Consider the following 24033-nt stretch of genomic DNA (forward strand, 5'->3'; position numbering starts at 1 on the left):
AGTCATGGTTGTCTGAAGAATATTCTGCCGCTCTGAATGCACTTAGGCACACAAATCATCAAGATCCGCTGCTGGCAGCTCCCTTTCTAATTGCTGACCAATGACATCCCAGATGTGCTCAATGAGATACAAATCTGGAGACGTTTCAGGACATAGTAGCACGTCTAGGCCATGCAGGCTGCTCACAGTAGCACAAACATGCAGCCTGGTGTTGTCAAGTTGAAAATCAGGTTTTGAGACACTTTGATTTGGTCGTGGAACCAGTTTTACGACAATTTCTCCAATGTAACTCCAAGCTGTTAGTGTAAATACCATTATCCCTAGAGTAGGACCAGTGTGCAGTTCCCTCATGAATGTCTGCTCATGGCGTGTCCAACGTGGTCTCATCAGTTTAAATAAGCCATTAGTAGCCAAGCGTCAAACATTGTCTACACAAACCATCAGAAGGTGTTTAACTACGAGCCAGATGTCCAGCTACAGGTGTTCCATTGCCTTCATGTCGCCGCTCTCAAAAGCTATCAAGATGGCAATGGAGGCTGGAATGGAAATCTATCCTCTTCAGTGAGGAGTCCCGCTTTTGTCTTGGACGCAACGATAGCGGGAGATTGTCTGAAGACCATGTGGGCAACTCTTTCTAGAGGATTTCATAAGGGACCGCAAAAGTTTCCCAGGAGCCATACCTGAACACAATAACACTAGGCCACGTGGCCTAAACATGCCACCATCTACCATAACATAACATTTTCAGAACAATGAGTTTTCCTTCTTAGTTTTGCAATTTCAATAATGAGGAGTGTGAAGACACTGGGTCTTCTGTGGGCGTAACACTACTCAGACAACACAGGGTGAGGATAAAACAGCATGGTAATACTTTATTGAACCACAAAGCGAACAATAAACACATAGAACAGTCCCCGCAAATACCCAAGGTGGTACAACATTACACAGTCTCACCCTTCCGCTGGCCCTCCTGGGACAGAACAGCTGCAACTTTGGGACTTCCAGGACCAACTACCTCAACCAGTACCCCCCCCCCTGCTCCTGGTGGGCCCCCACAGAGAGAAGATAGTGGCAAGCTCAGGAAGCTAGCAGTCCATCGAGGTACAAGGCCAGGAGATCCGAGGGTCCCACCCTGGCCTCTCTGAGAGTTTCCATGGGGCCAGATGACTGGCTGGTCCCAATCTGGCTTCTCTGAATGTCTCCATTGGTACTATGCGACCGGAGGGTCCCACCTGGCAACCCCAAACAACATATCCATGGGACCTGGTGACTTCATCGTCCCAACCTGGTCTCCTCAAATATATACATGGGCTCTCTGATGGTCAAGGGAGCAGATCCGTTTCTTTCCAGTCAGGGCCATATACCCTTAGGCTGGAATCATGTAGAATCCAAATCTGTGTCTCTTTGGTTAAAGCCATGCTTCCAAGCTGATGGTATGAGAGAGTCTCTGATCTTTGATTTTCCTTGTAAAGTCTGCCTGCTACAGAGGCACATGTCCTTTTAAGTACACATCCACAGGTCAAGGGTTAGGAATGATATTATTCCACAGAGCTCAGGTCTCACTGTTTGTGCATTTAATCAATTTACATAGTTGGTATAGAAGGGGGCTCTCGTAAATAAACTAGCTAGCTTAGTATAATATGCAATTAGGATAGTAACAAACATCATTGTTCACACACCAATAGAAGACAACATTCAAGGTTATACAAATACTGGTCTATCCTTCTTGACCAGCCACAGAAACACACATACATTTACAAGTCAACACAAAACACAATAGTGTATTTCTCTTGGCTTAACAAATCGAATCATCTGGTTGATTAAGATAAGCTGTGTCGTCACAAGGAGTTTATATTCTTACAAACCTTGTTATACAACTCTGTAAAATTGCTATACTATGACTTATTCAGGACTAAATATTCAACACACACCTAGGCTATGTTCACCCATGTTTATGCCGTACATCAGCCATAGACATGTTTTATGCTTATACTATAATGTACACGAATAATGCCAAACATATGCCGTTGACATACAACTGAGAAGTGTTTGTTAAGACACTTTGTTTTTTAGTTATTGAAAAAGCACAGGCTGCTATTCAATTTAATATCAAATACGGTATCCATGTCCTTTCACAAGCATGGTCTTGCTGCCCTCATCCACCACTACAAGTTGGTGTAAATACCCGTTTATTATATCCTGGAACTGTCCCTATTCTCATGCTCTGTAACCTGCCATTGATTCTTTTTTTTCAGTGGGTTATCCCAATGAAGGATATCAGCATTCTGCCAGCACATTAAGTGCTGGAGCATCCTTTCTCAACATGCAATGCTCCTCCAATGCCTGGCTTGACCTGAAAGGCCACCTTTATGTCATAATGATTTGAAATTTAAACAGAAGAAAGGAAGCAGAGAGATAAAGAAGACCCAACTCTACTTATTGTAATCTGTCTTGGTGTTTCTGCTCCTAGAGACGATTACACTTGACAACAAGCAGCAGACAGTAAATTAGACAGTAAGAAGACAACTAATGGATGGTGCTTTTGAGTTATATTTTTGGGGTGGTGGACAAAGACAAAATTATCTATCAAATAGTCTGAAAGTGCAGTGAAGATTGTTTCCCACTGTATGATGTACATTGGCTTTACATCACAAAAGGTAAAAAACAATTCACAACTCAATTACATGAGAGAACTAAAAAATAATCTCCTGTGAACTTGATTTCTTACACTCTGTTCACTTCTGCTTCGCGTGGTGGAGGGTTTTGGAGCTGCTGTCACTGAATCTATCAAATGTGACAGGAAAACTAGCAGTGCAGTCAATAAAGTCCGCCAGGCACTGACAGATCCAGCTACGCTTTGTGGTCGGCTTTATGTGGAAACAAAGCCAACACTACGACGACTGGAACTAGGCCTGCAGGACCACGCAGAATGTCACTTACATTTCTGACAGACGGAGCGATCTGGGTCACATGCTGAATTCGTAAGTTATCTACTCAAGCATTAAATGTTATTAATAAATAGAAAAATAGACAAAAGAGTGTTGGGGGTCTCTATTTTTAACTGCCTCACCAGATGGGTCATGGGCCTGTTCTTTACATGGGTGAGATCTGAAAGTAGCAATTGCATTTCTTATTAATAGCAGGTGATCATAGAGATCAATGCTCCATTCACTTTAGAAAATGTGCAGGTCAGAAAAGCAGAAAACGTTCCCCTAGATGGAAGTAAACCACTGACAATAGGTCATCACGGGGAAAAAATAAGATAAAATGATGGTCTCAAGCACAGCCCTGGCGGACATGGTCCTCTCTCCTCCTGTACCAGTCGCTGACTTGTTTTGTTCAAGATTATTGTAAGTGTTTCTGCTATGTTTTTTCACATGTAAAGCGCCATAGAATAAATGGAGTAATAATAATAATAATAATAATAATAATATTATGGCCTCCTCCCACCAGATGCTAAGTAGCAAGCTGTGTGCACACGGTGCGTTTTTGATGCATTCTTTTCTGAGTGGAGTTGGCCCAAAAACGTCAGCAAAGTCAATGAGAATCCTGAAGTGCTGTGAACATGATCAGTATTTTACCTTTCAGGATTGCTGTGCTTTTAAATTCGCAGCATGTCAATTCTTTGCGTGTTTTTCAGCCATTGAATGCACTGGGAAAAAAAAACACAACAAAAATGCAGCGGATTTTCAGCTGCATTTTTGCTGCAAAGAGATGCAAAAACTTCTGCATCAAATCCTCAAAGTGCGCACATACCCTTTGTACTTTCTCAAGGACCGCAGGATCCTCATAATTAGGAGTCCGTCATCTGCAGTCTTGGTTGCAATTAACCAAACAGAACAATATATTTGTGCCTTTTGATATAGGGGCGGGCACTAGGGTCATTAGAATTCGCTGCTCTAAAACAGGACACCATATTGTTATGGCAGACCGGCTTAACGTCCCAGAGTCCCGACTAGGATTAGGAATATGGGGATAGAGATCCAAACAGCTCTTCACTTTAGGCCGGCTGCAGGCGAGACGCAAGAAAAAGTCCTCTGAGTTTCCTCCAGAAAGCTCGGACACTTTTCATCTGTGTAGGTCTGTTTTTAATGTCCCTGTGACATCCCTGTCCAATCTGTTTTCATACTTCTACATTACAAAATCTTCATGATCAAATACAGTTTCCCAGGTTTATAAGAGATATGTATTCATAAAACTCAGATGCCACGCGGATGTTGTGTGGGATCTGATTTTCCTTTTTATGCACCTATAGACTTGAGTAGACCCCCTTTTTTTTTTATACACAAATTGGGGTAGTGAAAAAAAACTGCTTGTCTGCTCTGCCCCATTGAATAACATCGGTCCAAGAGAGGTCAGGTTTTTGTTTTTTTATGGACAGCACTTGTACCAAAAATACAGTCGTGTGAATGAGCCCTTGCTCTAAGAAACTTGATAGCATCTGAACAGATTGGAAAGCAGGAAACTACAGTTCATATCTATGTAATAAATGCTGAGAGACCAGACTCCAGAGGCTCAAGAATGGAATTGATGTCATACGTGTTTCTAAGTACTGGTTGAAGGAAGTGAATTGTGATGTATTCCCTCGTTTTGTGACTCAAAATTGGAATCAATGCTTTTTTGGAGGTTGTTTTTTAATGTAGTTCCTTTGTTTGTTTTAAAAAAAAAAGTTTCCTGCATTGAAAACTCTACATTTGCCATTTTTACATCACTCCCAGCAGAATGGGAAGGGGCCAAGTGCATCAAAGCAATTCACGAAAAAGTGGAGGGAATTACAGTAGAAGTGTACTCCAGTCCATGACTGGAGTAACATTTCTGCGTGTGACGCTTGGCAGTTGAAGAATGCGCTAAATTGATTAAGAGGCACATGCAGCTTTCTGCAGGGCACAATGAGGCAAGACTGGAGTACAAAGCATCAGTCTTGATGAATCGGGCCTCATGTTCTGGAAATGCTACAGGTTTGCTGTTGCTTTAGCATTTTACACTGTAAATGGTGAAATCCGAAGCATAATAAGCTGGGGGTTTCTTAAATACTCATCTACAATGCTGCTAGAACGCTACATTATGGATTTGAATCTGAAAATCTGCAGCGACAAATCCACACCAAATATGCAACCTGTTTGTGTAGCTTAAGGTGCACATGCTGGGTTACTGTAACGGCTCAGCTTGAGATCTGATTACTATAATGATGCTCACGAGATGGGAAGGATTTATTTAGAACATCATTTCCGTTCACACCGGATGTCATTCATTTTTGTGCTGATGACTGAAAAAAAACACTCCTGTGTACACATCCCAATTACCTTGAGAGCTGGATAACACAAAATTCAACACAGATTCATCTCCCTTAAGGTAGGTTTACACAAGCCTATTTTCTGTCCAAATGCAGTCTCTGAAAAAACAGAGAGCACACACCACAAGGAGCTTTTAATGTTGCAGATTTTCTGCCCAAATTATATAAATTAGGTTACTTGTGGTTTTGTTCATTGCGTTTTTGAGTGCATTTTTTTTACATACGTTTTTATCAGATAGTGAATAACGGACTGTGTGTCAGCACAACTTTTTACCTTCACACATATCACTAATTTAATTAAACTTTACCTAATCCTAACAGCCATTCTCAGGTGAGGACACCAAGACATTTTGGTTTAAACTTGGGGGGGATAAATCACAAAAATAAATGGGTTTTACACCCTGCTGTACCTGCTTCTTTATCACTAAAAACGCTGCAAAAACTGATGGCGATGTTTTTTTCTGTGTTTTTGCACTTATTCATTGCTTTCTATGGGTGAAAAAAACACTGAAAGAATTGACATGCTGCAGATTCAAAAAAAAGCAGCAGTTTTCCAATTCAGTCAGGGGAAAAAAAAAACAAGCGTGTGGATGAGATTTCTGAAATCTCATAGCTTTTGCTGGTACTGTAAAAAGCAGCTTTTAATTTGCATAAAAAAGCAGCAAAAAATTATAAAAAAAAAAGGACCATGTGAACATACCCTAGGGCTTGCATGCAGCTGCTTGGTCATAGACACCCATGCCATGAAGCTCAAGGTACACAATTTTTGTACTGATGTTCATGCCGAGCGATATTTGGAACGTTGTAGTTGAGTCAGCAGAGCATTGGTAATTTACGTACGTCCACTTTTCAATAAAACCACTGAGAATTGATTGTGGAATATTTAGGAGAGAAAAAATTTCACAAGTTGTCTCATTACAATGGTCTCATCCTATCACAGTGCAATACTAGAATTCAATGCGCTCTGTAGACTGACACATTCTTTCACAAATGTTAGAGGCAGACTACATGGCTAGGGGGATGGACTTTATACACCTGTGGCATTGGTACTGAATGAAAAACTTAAATTCAATGATTAAGAGGTGTCCCAAATCCTTTTCTCTAGAAATTGTATAAATTAAAGGTGGGGCAGAGTCTGTCAGCACAAGATGACTGTTCAAACTAAGTACAGGTGCTCAGGGCTCCCTTGGTGTGGCCAAGCACTTAAGTGCACCTTCCCACCATCTTCACCCCCCTCTTTGGCTTTATATAGGCAAGATAGATAGAAAAGAAGTGGGAAAGTCCACTTAAATCCTTGGCTACACCAAAGGTGCACTAAGTGCCTGTACTACGTTTGACAGACTCAGTTTGGATCTAAATGACTAGACAAAGGTTAAACAAATCAAGATTCAAGGTTGTATCTTGTAGCTTACAAGGCTTGAAGGCGTTGTCTCAGGAAGACACTACACTTATCAGTGAGTAATGTCCCCGAATCAGTAGGTGCAGCCAGAGCTGCAAGTAAATTCAGTTAAAGATCTTCAAAGACTTATTCAACTGGCTTTAATTCTTATATTGTTATATCTGATATAAATGGACAGCTCCTTATTATCACCAGGGCACAGTACAAAATAAAAAAATCTGTACTTCCCTTTCAGACTGGTGCCATTCCTGTGACCTCCGCAGTTTACTTCCATTGTGGAGAAGTAAAGACGGTGGCAGACCATCAAGGTGACATGATATTGTTTGTCTGTAACCAGCAGTGGACACAGTAGTGAGGTCCGCAAAATCACACCGGTCCAGGAGGAAAGTATAGAGCTTTTTATTTATACAGCACCTTGGGGTTGTTCAATAGTAGACAATCCATTTAAGAAAAGGTTCCTGTAGACATTTTATCCAAATCACAGTGTGTTTGGGTCAGTATCCCAGGAATTAAAGTTTAAATAGGCTGCGTTTACAGGCAGTGGTGGAAAACTGCAGCAGCCCTGTGACACTGGGGTATTTTTGCTGCTCCCCAGCACGATCAGTTTCACCTGCAGTACTCCATGGCCATCATGTTTCTCTACAGGAGAGCAGCAAAAGTATTCTGACGGCACAGGTGTACTGCAGTTTTCAGCCACAAAGTGCCCACTATATATGAGCACAGCCTTAGGCCACATTCAGAATTTGATCAGTATTTCTATGCCAAAACCAGGAGTACAGTGTCCATTTTAGGACTTGATCAGATATCAAAATCAAACATCAGAATGATGTCAGTTTGAGGCTAAATACCCTGTCTGAGAACTGATTCTGACAACTGTAATAATAATAATAAAAAAAAAAGTAACGGTTCGCTGATGGGACTTGAACCCAAAATTCTGTGTCCCAAAGCCCATGCACTAACCACAAAGCTATAAACTCAGTTGTTAAAACCCAGGAGTTCTATTTGGTTACATGATTTTCAGTGCAAACTTGTCTATAACTCATTGGGACTTATGCACAGACTGCAAGCAAGCCAAATTCAAATGATGTTTGAGTTTGATGTGTGAGTCTGATGTGTGACTTTCTTCAAACATCAGAATCAGAATCACAATGACTTTTAGTCACCCTGAGTATTTTCATGGTTGATCTCATAAGACAAGTAAAGCTATCAGTTAGTATCACTTGACTGGATAGCTTAATGGTAAAGCATCAGCCTATGAAACTACAGTGTTAGAGTTCAAATCCTGATAGGAATAAGAATTTATTTTTTTTAATTATGCCTATATAGCACACAAACTACAGGGGTGTTTTACTTTTAATATCTGACACTCTGATTGAAACTCTTAACACATCAGGATGACAGAGTCAGATATTAAAAGTAAAACACCCCTGTAGTTTGTGTGCTAAATAGACATAATTAAAAAAAAATAATAATTCTTATTCCTATCAGGATTTTAACTCTAACACTGTAGTTTCAGAGGCTGATGCCTTACCATTGCGCTATCAGGTCAAGTGATACTAACTGATAGCTTTTCTTGTCTTATGAGATCAACCATGAAAATACTCAGGGTGACTAAAAGTCATTCTGATTCTGATGTTTGAAGAAAGTCACACATCAGACTCGCACATCAAAATCAAACATCATTTGAATTTGGCTTGCTTGCAGTCTGTGCATAAGTCCCAATGAGTTTTAGACAAGTTTGCACTGAAAATCATATAACCAAATAGAACTCCTGGGTTTTTACACCTGAGTTTATCACTCAGTGGTTAGTGCACTGGCTTTGGGACACAGAATTTTGGGTTCAAGTCCTATCAGCGAACAGTTACTTTTTTTTTTTTTTATAATTATTATTACAGTCGTCAGACTCACTCGTCAGACTCACTCGTCAGACTCACTCGTCAGACTCACTCGTCAGACAGGGTATTTAGCCTCAAACTGACATCATTCTGATGTTTGATTTTGATATCTGATCATGTCCTAAAATGGACACTGTACAGGAGTGGGTGATAAATACAGAAGTCGTACATGTTTCTATTATACTTTTCCTCTGATTGTTCCTCTCCTGGTTTTGGCTTACAAATACGGATATACTGAACGTGTGCACGTGGCCTTAAAATAACCCAGAAAACATCTATAAGCTTAGGAATGATCTTAACTATCTCACCAGCATTTGCCTGTACCTGTAGCAGCTGTCCTGCAGCACTAGCTTGTACTTTAGCCCTGAGCCTATAGATTCTTCCTCTCTATATAGCCAGAAACAAAGGATGAGAATTTTTTTTTATATACTTTTGTGTAGAGATGTTTTCAAAAGAAAAGGTAATTGCTGAGAGTTAGATAAGAGATGCTGGTGCATCCTGCGGCTCATGGTGTCTGTTTAGTACAGCAGGGGGTTCCTGGCTGCCCAGAGCCGTCCTGGCGGTGCAGGAATAAGCGGGCCTGAGATCCGCACTCCAGGAAATCACTCTACACGGCTTTTATAGAGAGGATGTGGCGGTATATGGCCTCCGCATCCTCTTAAGAACAAGAGAGCCGGTGGAAAAATGACAACATTATCCAATAGTGAGTGCCCAATGGATGCGTCTTTTCCACAAAACCTCTTGTACATGCATTTTTCTGTGAATAGGTACAGTTAGGTCCATATATATTTGGACAGAGACAACATTTTTCTAATTTTGGTTCTAGACATTACCACAATGAATTTTAAACAAAACAATTCAGATGCATTTGAAGTTCAGACTTTCAGCTTTCATTTGAGGGTATCCACATTAAAATTAGATGAAGGGTTTAGGAGTTTCAGCTCCTTAACATGTGCCACCCTGTTTTTAAAGGGACCAAAAGTAATTGGACAGATTAAATAATTGTAAATAAAATGTTCATTTCTAGTACTTGGTTGAAAACCCTTTGTTGGCAAAGAAAATGCTGTGTTTCCTCCTTTTTGATGCTCTGCCAGGCCTTCACTGCGGTGGTTTTCAGTTGCTGTTTGTTTGTGGGCCTTTCTGTCTGAAGTTTAGTCTTTAACAAGAGAAATGCATGCTCAATTGGGTTGAGATCTGGTGACTGACTTGGCCATTCAAGAATATTCCACTTCTTTGCTTTAATAAACTCCTGGGTTGCTTTGGCTTTATGTTTTGGGTCATTGTCCATCTGTAGTATGAAACGAAGTCCAATCAGTTTGGCTGCATTTGGCTGGATCTGAGCACACAGTATGGCTCTAAATACATCAGAATTAATTCGGCTGCTTCTGTCCTGTGTCACATCATCAATAAACACTAGTGACCCAGTGCCACTGGCAGCCATGCATGCCCAAGCCATCACACTGCCTCCGCCGTGTTTTACAGATGATGTGGTATGCTTTGGATCATGAGCTGTACCACGCCTTCGCCATACTTTTCTCTTTCCATCATTCTGGTAGAGGTTGATCTTGGTTTCATCTGTCCAAAGAATGTTCTTCCAGAACTGTGCTGGCTTTTTAGATGTTTTTTTAGCAAAGCCCAGTCTAGCCTTTTTATTCTTGATGCTTATGAGTGGCTTGCCTCGTGCAGTGAACCCTCTGTATTTACTTTCATGCAGTCTTCTCTTTATAGTAGATTTGGATATTGACATGCCTACCTCCTGCAGAGTGCTGTTCACTTGGTTGGCTGTTGTGATGGGGTTTCTCTTCACCATGGAGATTATTCTGCGATCATCCACCACTGTTGTCTTCCGTGGGCGCCCAGGTCTTTTTGCATTGATGAGTTCACCAGTGCTTTCTTTCTTTTTCAGGATGTACCAAACTGTAGATTTTGTCACTCCTAATATTGTAGCAATTTCTCGGATGGGTTTTTTCTGTTTTTGCAGCTTAAGGATGGCTTGTTTCACCTGCATGGAGAGCTCCTTTGACCGCATGTTTACTTCACAGCAAAACCTTCCAAATGCAAGCACCACACCTCAAATCAACTCCAGGCCTTTTATCTGCTTAATTGAGAATGACATAACAAAGGGATTGCCCACACCTGTCCATGAAATAGCCTTTGAGTCAATTGTCCAATTACTTTTGGTCCCTTTAAAAACAGGGTGGCACATGTTAAGGAGCTGAAACTCCTAAACCCTTCATCCAATTTTAATGTGGATACCCTCAAATGAAAGCTGAAAGTCTGAACTTCAACTGCATCTGGATTGTTTTGATTAAAATTCATTGTGATAATGTCTAGAACCAAAATTAGAAAAATGTTGTCTGTCCAAATATGTCCTAGGACCTAAGTGTATGTCCGGCAAAGTATTAGGCAGAATTAAAGAAGAGGTTTGTGATGAGATAACCCACTTAAATGGATCTGTTGCTAACATCTTAATGGTGGATACCACAGAAGAGCCTCAGAGGCCGTGTGGCACCCCGCTCTAGGCCCCACTACAATATTGGACACCTCATTCCAGTGTCTTTCTTATGGCTGACCAGTGTCAAATAGAGTTGAGCAAAAAACATTTGCAGACTCCTGGTCCAGTGGATATGTTGGTAATCTGTGGTAGACAGGCCAGAGCCCTGCTGGCGTCCCTAGCATTTTTTGATTAGTTGGTCAGGAGTGAAGTCATTGTCGCAGTGCGATGCACGCATGGTGCTGCGCCGGCATGTTAATCAGGTAGGAGGAGGTTCGCAGGGCTTTAATTCTGCAACCATGGACTATCCTGTGGATAATTTTCCTCAACTCTAGTGTAAATGTGTGTAAGGAGAGGCCCCTTTAAAAAAAAGTTTTCAGCAAGAAAAGCAATTTGTAAGTAGCAGCTGGCCTGATAGTCGGAAGATCCCAGAAGGTCTGGCTTCTCTGGCCTTTAGCAGTAGCCTATTATCACTGTTAAAAGCTGTCACACATGAACAACATACTGAAAGACCATAGCAAATTTAGCCTAGAAAAAAAAAGTCAACAAGATTTCCCAAAAGTGATTGGTTTTTCAACCCTGTCACTTTGAGAGACCCCCTTCCCACCCCCGTTGCCCCAGTTCACATCCTTCCGTGCTCCTCAACTCCAGACTGTTATGGTCTCCAGAACACTACATAAGAAAACCTTAGGAGAGAAAGCAAAAACAATGGCCCCATTAATCCTCCTTGTTTATGAGCAGTGGGGACTGCCAATCACGCAGGCCGAGTATTAGTGGAAGGTAGTTGGGCTTTACAATGTAACTAAGAAGATTCATATACCAATGAGGGTCAATAGAAAGCTGCCTGGTGAACATAGAGGTACTAATTGCTGCACGTTGTAGTTATCTCTGACAAAACAAAACTGCTTTCCAAATGCAAGGTACAGTACACCCATTCTGGGTTGCCAAAGGTCCAGAAATTCCTGGACAGTCCATAATAATAGGGCACTTTTTTGTCCTGTCCATAAAAAAAAAAAAAAGGAGGCATCCGTAATTTTTTTTTTTTAATGAGGCTGAACAAGCTTATACAGATAATTTACTGTAATTATCATATCTTTACAAATTACAGTGAAAGCAGCTGATGTCTTCATATCAGAATTATGGGCAGTAGACATGTACAACTTATCATAATGGTTTATTAAGGTGTCCCTAAAAAATATTGTCAGATTTTTTGATAAGCAGTTCAGAAAAAAAATAATTCAAGTTGGAAACCCTGCATGGATGGCATCCATGTGTTGTCCGTATTTAAAGAAGAACTCCCATTATGTTTTTTATTCATTAAATGTATGTATGTATGTATGTATGTATGTATGTAACGTAGTGTGAGTGTATTATTATGCGGTCTCTGGTGTACAGCGCCGTTCTTCTCAGTGACCTCACCGCTCTGCAGACTGACCAGCTTTTACAATGTAAGCCTATGGAGAGTCCGAACAAAACTTCATAGATTTACATTGTAAAAGAGACCTCCGGATCACAGGTAGAGCTGGCTAGTCACTCAGTAGAGAAGAACAGCGCTGGACATCAGAGACAGCAGCAGTAGGGAGTATATTAATACACTGACACTACATTACATGCACATATACACACACGTTTAACTAAAATAAACAAAAACTTAACGGGAGTGCTTCTTTAACATGGCAAAGGATAGGAGCAACTTTGTAATTTATGTATTTATCCATCTGATGGTAAAAACGGACACAATAACCATACATGGAAGACACACTGATCAAAAATACTGATGACACCAGGGCTGTGGAGTCGGTATAATGTATATAATTGGGTTCAGTAGTACAATGCAGGATGTGCTGTAAATGTTTTCATAAGAATTTGGGAAAGTTATGAAATGTCCTATAAATGTCTGTTCTCTTCCTGATCTAAGGATCTCAGCTTTTAGTGGAGATGAATCTGTGCTGCACTTTATGTACATGCTCAGCAGTGAGGCAGAGCGTATAAAAACATACAGGTGCTATCAAAGCAACCTGGGCTTCCATAACACCTCAGCAGTGTCACAGGCTGATCGCCTCTATGCCACGCCGCATTGATGCAGTAATTGATGAAAAAGGAGCCCCGACCAAGTATTGAGTGCATTTACTGAACATACATTTCAGTAGGCCACATTTCGGATTTTAAAAACATTTTTCAAGCTGTTGTTATAAAGTATTCTAATTTACTGAGATAATGACTTTTGTGTTTTCATTGGCTGTAAAGCCCCCGTCTCACACAGCGAGATCGCTAGCAAGATCGCTGCTGAGTCACGGTTTTGGTGACGCAACAGCGACCTCACCAGCGATGTCGCTATGTGTGACACTTTGCAGCGATCAGGCCCCTGCTGTGAGGTCGCTGATCGCTGCAAAGTGTCCTGGACCATTTTTTGGTCGTTGCCCTCCCGCTGGTCAGCACACATCGCTGTGTGTGATCAGCGGGAGCAGCGATCAGGCTGGTAACCATGATAAACAGCGGGTTACTAGGGGCACACGCGCACCTAGTAACCCGCTGTTTATCATGGTTACCACTCTGCTACGTGAGCGGTAACCTCCCGCTCACCGTAGCAGAGTGGTAACCATGATAAACAGCGGGTTACTAGGTGCACGTGTGCCCCTAGTAACCCGATGTTTATCATGGTTACCAGCCTGCTCCTGCTTCAGCAGGCTGGTAACCAGGATCAGGACATCATGGAAAGATTCTTTCCACGATGTTGCTGCTCCCCTGATCGCTGGTGAGCCTGCCTGTTTGACAGCTCACCAGCGACCACATAGCGACGCAGCAACGATCCCTGACAGGTCGTATCGTTGTCGGGATCGCTGTAGCGTCGCTAAGTGTGACGGGGCCTTTAGCCATAATCATCAACATTAACAGAAATAAACACTTGAAATAGATCACTCTGTTTCTAATGACTATATGAGTTTCACTTTTTGTATTGAAGAACTGAAATAAATTAACCTTTTGATTATATTCTAATTTAGTGAGATGCACCTGTACCATACAGATGAAATATTGGCCAGATTTTCTAGATGAAAATCAAACTATTTTTGTTATATATCAGCAATAAATAAGACTTACAAGACCAAATACAGTTTCCTAAGTTAACAATTACAATGTATCCGTAAAAATTGGATGCTATATTGTTGACCCATATGTAATCCAATGTTTTTTCTGCACCCATAGGCTTGAATTGGCGAGTCTTATCTAAATTACAGATATTAGAGCATGCATGCTGCCATTTATTTATTTATTTATTTTTTTTCGCATGGAGATTCAGTCTATGAAAGAAAAAAAAAAAAAAAAAAATGAATAGCCACATTGTATAAAAATGAACCGCTGACAGTGCTCGGACTTAAAACATAGTCATGTAAACCTAGCCTTAACTGCAGAGAGACACCATCAAGGCGCTTTCAATAATACGATCACATACAACCGAGTCGCAAACACTGTTAATAAAGAATCCACAACTAGCAAATCCATCTGGACTTTTACTGGAATTGGGGGCTCTACAATGATTCAGCAAATATATGAGCTGAAGGAAGGCTTAAAGGGAACCTGTCACCAGAAGTAACGCAGTTAATCTGCAGGTTAACAGCTTTATTTATGCTGCCCGGCACCTGCATGCAGCGGGGAGAAAATGAACTTTATTCTCCTTGTAAGCATTCTGTATGCTCGGAGCGATGACAGAAGCTATGGCCCCCCTACTTGCATATATACATACACATGTGGTCAAAATTGTTGGTACCCCTCGTTTAATGAAAGAAAAACCCACAATGGTCACAGAAATCTGAATCAGACAAAAGTAATAAATTAAAAATCTTTGAAAATGAACAAATGAAAGTCAGACATTGCTTTTCAACCCTGCTTCCACAGAATTAAAAAAATAAATAAACTCATGTAATCGGCCTGGACAGAAATGGTGGTACTCCTGAAAATAATGTGACAAAAGGGACATGTTAAATCAAGTTGTGTCCACTAATTAGCATCACAGGGTGTCTATCTCTATCTTTGTGATCAGTCTGTGGGCCTGTGTATAGGGCTACAGATACTCACTGTGCACAAATAATGGACATACTGCGGAATTTTCCGCACATCAAAAATGCTGCCAAAAATTCCACAGCATGGGCATTGAAAGTGCGGATTGACATTGGGGACTATGGGGGAAGGATTACCAGGCGTTTTACAAGCGTTTAGGCTATGTGCCCACGATGCAGAAATGCTGCATATTTTTTCCGCTTCTCCCTGGCAGGAAAAACGCATGCGGATTTTACATGCGTTTTTCCAGTCAGGAAGAAGCGTTTGTCAAGCGTTTTTGCATGCATTTCTGCATGCGGGTTATCAAGCGCTTTTCCAAGCGATTTTAGCATCACTTGGGAAGTGCTTGACAACTTGGTCACACTATATAAATAAACACCTGAACAAGGAATGCAACCGGCATGGATTTATATAGTGTGACTAAGTAATAGTTAAAAAAAAAAAAGAATTAGAATGGTGAAAAATAAAGATTATACTTACCTTCCGATGGCCCGCGGTCTCCTTCTCCGATGCGTCCGGTCTTCCCGGTGGTGTGAAGGACCTGCGATGACGTCATTGAGTCATGTGACAGGTCACGGGACCGCCGACGTCAGCAGTCGCGTGACCCGTCACATGACTCAATGACATCATGTTAGGTCCTCACACCACCACGAGCCGCCCAACACACCGCACGCATCACTGAGGAGGCCGGGGGACATCAGAAGGTAAGTATAATTTTTACTTTAAATTCTTTTTTTTACAGGTTCTATGGTACCCAGGTCTGGATGAGAGTCTCCTCTTCTCCAGACCCGGGTACCATCTGCACATTGAATCGCTTCATATCCACGTGTGCACATGTAGTGATGCGGATATCAAGCGTTTCAATGCAAGTCAATGGCGGCAATTATGCTGCGTCCGCAAAATTAATGCACATGCTGCGTATTTTTCCGCATGGGCCAAATATTACCAAGCGTTTTTTAAGCCTTTTCGCTGCGGAAATTCCGCGGCAAAAATGCTTGAAAAACGCATAGTGGGCACGGACCCTGACAGTTACAGGAATCGTTTCATTGCAGTGATTGCCTCAAAAGGTTGTTCAACAAAATATTAAGTTAAGGGTACCATCATTTCTGTCCAGGCCTATTTCATGAGTTTAATTTTTTTTTAAATTCTGTGGAAGCAGGGTTCAAAAGCAATGTCTGACTTTCATTTGTTCATTTTCAAAGATTTTTAATTTATTATTACTTTTGTCAGATTCAAGTTATTTCTGTGACCATTGCGGGTTTTTATTTCATTAAATGAGGGGTACCAACAATTTTGACCACATGTGTGTGTATATAGTTACGTAGGTTGAATAAAGACCTAGGTCCATCAAGTTCAACCTTCCATGACTGAAACCAAATGCTGGTGGGGAGAAGAAAGTTCATTTTCTCCTCGCTGCATTCGGCTGCTTGCTGGCACCGGGCAGCATAATAACGCTGTTAACCTGCATTATTTCTGGTGACATGTTCCCTTTAAGAGTCAGTGCATCAGTCTAGCATTAGATGGTAATTATCGCTGAACTAAGCCACCTCATTCATGCATATGGACAGAATAAAAATGCAGTCAGTAAGGAGAAATTGATACAGTATGCTGTGACTTGGAAAATTTGCAGAACAAGTTACTTTTCTGCTTGAAAACAAAAGCAAAGTGTGGATGAAATCTGAAAAATCTCATCTCTTCCATTTTGCTAACATAACATTCCACTGACATTTGCCCTTCTAAAATAAACAGACGGAAAATATTAATGTTTTCTGTCATTTTTAATGGGGAAATATACCATAGTGCACATGGTGCTTTTTTATCCCATGCTGTTTTTTTTTTTTAGCATTTCTCATTGAAATCAATAGGACGCTTATGGAAAGGAATATGTTGTATTTGTGTTTAATTTGGATTCTGGATCAGAATCTGTTTCGATATCCTTGGTAAAAAAAAACAAATATGTGAGATGGGGAAGGGGGTGTGGTGGAAAAATCACAATGGTGGCTTATTGGAGAAAACCACCACAAAATGGCCAAATAAACCCACATATCTTGAGTATACTGCAATGAAAAACGTCACAATGTCAAACGCAAGTAAAGCCAAAGCAGTGTGTCTTACAGTTAGTATTTCCCTTTTAACTTTCAGCAAAGATCTGGGTGTTTTTTTAGCAAACACAGAACACCAGAAATAACGCCAGTGAAATGCAGCGTTCTAACAAATAACGGGGTGCAGGCTCCAGTACTGTGTATTTTTGGGTTCTTTTTGGATTTTAGAGGAAATGCTCTTTAATGTTTAGAGTAACAGATATAAAAGATGATCGGGGAATAAAACTGGATTTGCATGGTTCTCTCACAGGCGACAGTGCCTTGAAAAGAAATACTGCACACATAATTCCCTCTATTCAGCTTCAGTGATTGTCAGCAGCTCACTGTGGTCTGGACTGTGCTGAATACAAATGCCGGCTAGAAAAAGCTGCCGCACCCCATAACATAATATATACACATAATAAGAGCAAATAAATGGAATATGCTCAAGCAATACATCGGCAATGTACACAGAAAGGCACAAGATGGGTATGTGTTGGTCTGTGGATTAACAGAAGTATGGTCACACCTATACGAGCAAAATTCATGTACACTGGAGGAGAATTACTTATCCAGTTAGGCCAGTTTGTGGCTAGTGGCATTTGGGCCGTCTTTCATTTGACAGTAGTCTGATAAAAAATCAATAGGGTAAATTAACAAGGACAGCACCACAGGAACATGTAATCAGCGCATCGGTCACTATCTTATATTGTCCTGAAAGTAGTGACAGAATCAGTTTAAAGGGACTGTGTCCCCATAGACAGTCTGACACTTTCCAGTGGTCACCGCAGTATTACAGGGCCGCCATCTATGTTATACATGGGGGGGCATGTACTTGCTTTGGCTCATAGAAGGGGTCCAAAGGAGAAAGAAGTATGGAAGTATGACACAAATGTACCCAATATCGAAAGAGTTGTATGTAACATACAGAGATGATATAAAAATAATATATATTTGGTGAATGTTTGGAGAAGGTTACCTGCCTGAATGCATTATATAAACTGTAAAAGGGAATCAGTCTGCACAAAATGACTGTTCAAGCCATGTACAGGTGCTCAGAGTACCCTTGGCAAGGTCAAACAGTTCAGTGCCCCTTCCGACGTAATGGTTTTCCAACTATCTCCAACCTTTTCTGACTCTCTAAAGAAAGAGCTGTCAATCAAAGAAGAGGGGGTGGAGATGGACAAGTAGATGGGAAAGTGCACTTAAAGTTTGGCCACACCAAGGGTGCACCGAACGCCTATTCTGGTTTGAACAGTCAATATACACTGACAGACTCGCTTTAGGTTTGGTGGAGTCGGGATAATGCTATGTGGTTGTTTTTCAGGAGTTGTCCTAGGATCCTTTCAGCATACCAAGACATTTTGGACAATTATATGCTTCCAAATTTGTGGGAACAGTTTGGCAAAGGCCCTTTTCTGTTCCAGCATAACTGTATCCAATTGTATAAAGTAAGGTCCATAAAGGCATGGTGGGCAAGTCTGGTGCGGAAGAACTTGACAGATCTGAAACCCCATCAAACACCACCGGGATGAACTAGAACAGACATTGCGAGCTGGGTCATCTCATCCAATATCATGTCTGACCACACAAATGTTCTTCTGGATGAATGGGCAAAAATTTCCAGACACCCTCCAAATACTTGTAGAAAACCTTCCAAGAATAGTGGAAGTTGTTTTATCTGCAAAGTGGAGGCTAACCCCATATTATTGGCTATGGATTTAGAATGGGATATCAAAAGCTCCTACAGGTGTAATGTGTCAGTGTCCCAATACTTTTGTTACATCTCGTGTGAAACTGGCGTGCTTTAATGGCACTATAATGAAATATTTCATTATCTATAATAGCAGTAGAGATTTTAGAGCCACTTAATATAATGGCATTGTCAGAATCCCTGCCAGAATATCTTGAATTTCAGATGTTCATATTGTACATAATCTGAAGAAACTACAAATATATATTGTTACAAAACTATATTTTTTCTCTCATCCATGTGCAATTGAACACTTTTTACCTACTTGCAGTTACAAAGTACTGATGTCATCATCTATATGAAGAATGTCATCGTGAAGCTCAACCTTTAGGCGATTTTAAAGTAGTTGTCCTAGATTTTACAAAAATGGCTATGGGGGACTGATCAGACAAGCACTGCTTTTTATTTCTCAACTTTCTTGATTAGTTTTTTTCCACTAAACAAGTTTGTCAGAAGTGATAAAAGTATCACTATGCCCCTCGAAAATCATGAAGGGAGCCCCAAAGCCTTTTATGTGAATAGAGCAGTAGTACGTATGTGCCACTTCCGCTCAGATCTGCGGACCTGAAGGTTTTGCATTGTCTGTCAGCTCCATAGAACTTAAAAGGTTTGTCCACCTTTGCTTGACAATTTCTTAAGAAGATGTGCCATTAACATTTGTATTCAATAATTCATCCTAATTACCTACGAAATGATGTGTGAGTGCATTAAAATACTTAATCTTCTTGATAGCCATCTTCTCTGGTTTCCAGTGCCACTTCAGTCCGCTTCTGGACCAAATGACCAGCAAACAGACTAACCGGATCACACAGGAGTTTATGAGTGAACCGGAAGTCACTTTATTAAAGTCTATGGAGCCTCGTTTGGAGGCTCCACAGGCTTACACTGAAGAAAGTAGCTCTGCCCCAGACAACGGTCACTGTACGAGCCTGCAAAGAAGAGGAGCGCTCACGTGGGACCAGAACAGTGTTTGAAATTGGAAAAGTGGTGATCGGTAAATATTTTAATGCACTTTAAAATCATTACGTAGGGTGTAGAATAAAAGTTTTTATTGAACTTCTTAATAATTCCACTGTGCAGCGTAAAATAAAAAAATAAAATGTATATTTACGTCCTATAAGTCCGCCAGAGAGAACTGTACGGAGAACGGAGAAACAGTGCCAGTCCTGGAGGTAAATAGTTTTTATTTTTTTATGCTGCACAGTGGCACTATTAATAAAGGGTTGACCGAAGTGGAGAACCCCTTTAATGTAGCAATGGTCATGCATGCATATTACCACTTCATTCATAAAGAAGACTATAATATCTTGTTTTAAGTAAGTGTTCCAGAAGACAGACCTCCAGCTACTGTGGATAAGTCTATTTAGTAGAGGGGGGGGGAAATAAAAAGGAACCTTAAAAAGGGGATGTTGTCCAGTGAAAACAGGTTAGCACAGGTGACAACTTATTGGTCGGGGGAGGGAGAGGTCTGACCGCTGGGACCCGCACGATCGGCAGAATGGGGAATTTTTATTCCAGTTACAAGACTGAGCAGCATGTCTGATGCCCATTGCCTATGGGGCTGCTGGAGAAAGCAGAGCACAGCACTCGGCAGCTCCATAGGCAATGAATGGACCGCAGGTCAAGCATGTGCACTACCACTCCATTCTGTAACTGGGATAAGTGTCCTGCTCTGCCGACTGGTGCAGGTCCCAATGGTTGGACCCCCACCGATCAGTAACTTATCACCTGTGCTGTGGATGGGTGATAACGTGTTGTCACTGGAGAACACCTTTGATGATTAAATAGCAATTCCCATCTATTGTTACCACTGCTCCCCAACCATTACAGGAATGTCCCCCAGAATACCGGCAATCTGCTGATGAGCAGATGTCAGAGGTAACAGACAGATCCTGACAAATACGGCACAGGGGGGTAATAACAAGGAATTCAGAAATAACTGGATGGCTCCCACAAACACTGGGAGAGGGTGATTTATGTCATGCCCACATCAGCTCCAGACCTGACCCTTTACATCCTTTCCCAAGTGCATCCTGTAGAGGCTGAGGTCCATGATGGTGGCTGCTGGGGGAGCAGTATACACTATACACTACGGGATGTACCAGACTGCCCATGAGCAGAAGTAAAGCCCAGTGACAGCCCAGTAGTAATGCTGCAATTCCTGCATGAGTCATGTAATGGGGCTGCAGGGAGGAAACAGCTCAGTGTACAGGGATGCCAGCCTGGACTGGCACCAGGGATACGGGCAGGGAGCAAGCACTGTGCCCACAGGGCAGCAGGAATACAGAGAATGCACAAAGTAGTCATGGAGCAGAAGGAAAGTAAGTGAGCGCAGCCATAGTGGACTTCTGTCTCACCTGGTAACCAGCAGCCAGGGGAAGTCTCCTGCACAGCTCCGCGAGTAATGGCATTGTTCAGACAGGGGGCACCGGGCTCATAGCAGTCCTCTGCCGCTCATAGCACAAGTTCCCAGCTCCAACTCGCCGCCGTGACCGCGGGTACGAGGCGCTGCACTTCCTCCTGCCACTTCTCGGAGCCGCCTCCCTCCACTCCTCACAGCTGCACCGTCCTCCGCCGCCACCAGGGGGAGCCGCGCGGATATTGTGGACGTGACATCAGGGCTGTGCTGTGAGCGCAGGGCTCCGTGCTGAGTGTCTGCCGGCGATGTGGAGGGCGCCTTCCTGGGACACCCCGAGGAAGGGTTGCATATGCAAAAATGACAACGGAATCACCAGGGGGCGCACATAGAGAAGAAGAGCCCCAGAGCAAAAATCAGAATGCGACCCTTCTGCAACATGTCCCCTCTTCCAGAATTACATACTCTGATTGGCTCCTGTTTACAAAGCGCGTTTCCCAATCACCTAACGATCGAACAAACACTCATTTGTCTGGTGAACTAGTATTAAAAGGCAACTTGCAGTGTTACATGATCGCCAGTCAGCTGCTCGTTTGCCAGACATCTGTCACTTAACGAGGAGCTGTCACCAGATCAAGAGCCCAGTTTTTGCTATATTTTTTTTTTGTAAAAATCCACCATAAAGTTCCAGACATTTGGGCTTTTTCTGTGTTAGTTTTTATGGTCTCTAGCCAGGGGGCATGGCTCTCAGTATTCCCTGGGGGTGTGGCTCTCGGGGTCACTGGGGCGTGGCTCACTGGGGGCGTGGCACTCTGGGTTCCCTGGGAATGTGGCTCTCAGGAATCCCTGGGGGCCAGAGGCATAGCTAGGGTTTTGGTTCGGAGGGGGGGGCTAAACTTCTGAGCGGGAACTCTGATTACACCTATGGTTGTGCACCCAGATAGTGGATGTAGGAGAACCTCAGCAGATGACCGCGCTGTTACTGAAAATAATCTCTATACAATGACCAGCACTGATACTACCGCCATATGGCAACATATATTGGTAGATGCCAGTCCTGCAGAACATATAAGAGATCACAGCACGGTTATATATTGTAACTTACAGCTGACGTTCTTTCTGATTAAATTGTTCACTTTTCCCGTCTTTTCCATATGGCCCAGACCGACACGACAACTCCATCCAGGACTCAGAGTCTCAGGTCTGCAAAGATCACAACAAAGACACATTTGACTCCTTACATTTCAGGCACCGTCCCCATCTATTCCCAACCTGCACAAACCCGTCATCCTGCTGATAATCCAATACTGAGTCGCTGCTGACGTGTCCCTATTACTGCACCTGCTGTGTGCCCTCTAGATGGTAAAACAAACCTCTAGAATATGGTAATGCAGTGTGCAAGTGCCCTAGAAAACAGTGCCCACATTGTGCCCCCTAGAAAGTAATAGTGCCCTCTGTGTGCCCCTTTGACAGTCACAATAACCTGAGTTCCCCTATAATGATAAGTGCCCACTTAAGATTTAATAATGTCCTGAGTCTCCCCCCATGTACTGCCCTTCTCTACACAGTATGATGCTTTCCTATACACAGTATAATGCCCCCTCACTGTATAGTACCCCCCACACGCAGTATACTGACCCCTTAGTAGCCTCAAAACTGATGTCTCCAACACTGTATGATGGCCCCCACACTGTACAAAGACCCCACATTATCTCCCACACTGTATGATGGCCCCCACACTATACAAAGACCCCACATTATCTTCCACACTGTATGACCCTAACTGTAATCCCCACACTGTACAAATAGCCTACATATAGTATAATGCCCCACCATAGGCAGAGTCTGTAGTATAATGCCCCCCATAGGCAGAGTCTGTAGTATAATGCTCCCCTACCACCATAGGCAGAGTCTGTAGTATAATGCTCCCCCCCATAGGCAGAGTCTGTAGTATAATGCTTCACCCCATAGGCAAAGTCTGTAGTATAATGCCCCCCCCCATAGTCAGAGTATATAGTATAATGTTCCCCCCCATAGGCAGAGTCTGTAGTATAATTATCCCCGCCATAGGCGCAGTCTGTAGTATAATTACCTCCCCCCATAGGCAGAATCTGTAGTATAATGCCCCCCCATAGGCAGAGTCTGTAGTATAATGTCCCCCCCATAGGCAGAGTCTGTAGTATAATGTCCCCCCCATAGGCAGAGTATGTAGTATAATGCACCCCCCTCATAGGCAGAGTCTGTAGTATAATGTCCCCCCCATAGGCAGAGTCTGTAGTATAATGCTCCCCCCCCATAGGCGGAGTATGTAGTATAATGTCCCCCCCATAGGCAGAGTATGTAGTATAATGTCCCCCCCATAGGCAGAGTATGTAGTATAATGTCCCCCCCCATAGGCAGAGTGTGATGAACCTGTAGCCGCCATCTTGGTAATGATAAATCATATCCAGGGATGGCCACACTTCAGCAGCCCCCACCCTTGGGACCTTCTGTTAAAACGTCAACTAGATAGTTTCCCCCCATCCAGGCTCCTGTAAGATAAGAAGCCTACTTAACACTTGAATGCTAGGAGCTTCAAAGACTTCGAGAGGAAACACAGCCAGCAGGGGGGGGTGCTTCGTCTATCTGTACCTGACCATTTGTCCCATAGGACTAGTTTCTTTGTCTGTCACAAGCATGGAGGCATAAGATATAGAAACATGAATA

General features: G+C 42.3%; 1 protein-coding gene across 1 annotated transcript in view; it reads right to left on the reverse strand.

Annotated features, from left to right (window-relative positions):
• Nucleotides 1-21553, reverse strand: part of MCUB (mitochondrial calcium uniporter dominant negative subunit beta) — a 107825-nt gene extending 86272 nt beyond the window's left edge. The window contains exon 1 of the mRNA XM_073655510.1: nt 21329-21553. Coding sequence (XP_073511611.1) covers nt 21329-21382 — 54 coding nt within the window. The 5' untranslated portion in view covers nt 21383-21553. The remainder of the gene's footprint in view (nt 1-21328) is intronic.
• Between the last annotated feature and the right edge of the window lie 2480 nt (nt 21554-24033).

This window comes from Phyllobates terribilis, unplaced genomic scaffold (assembly GCF_046119375.1).
Source record: "Phyllobates terribilis strain yellow unplaced genomic scaffold, ASM4611937v1 Scaffold_1__5_contigs__length_1240528914, whole genome shotgun sequence".
Taxonomy (NCBI): Eukaryota; Metazoa; Chordata; class Amphibia; order Anura; family Dendrobatidae; genus Phyllobates; species Phyllobates terribilis.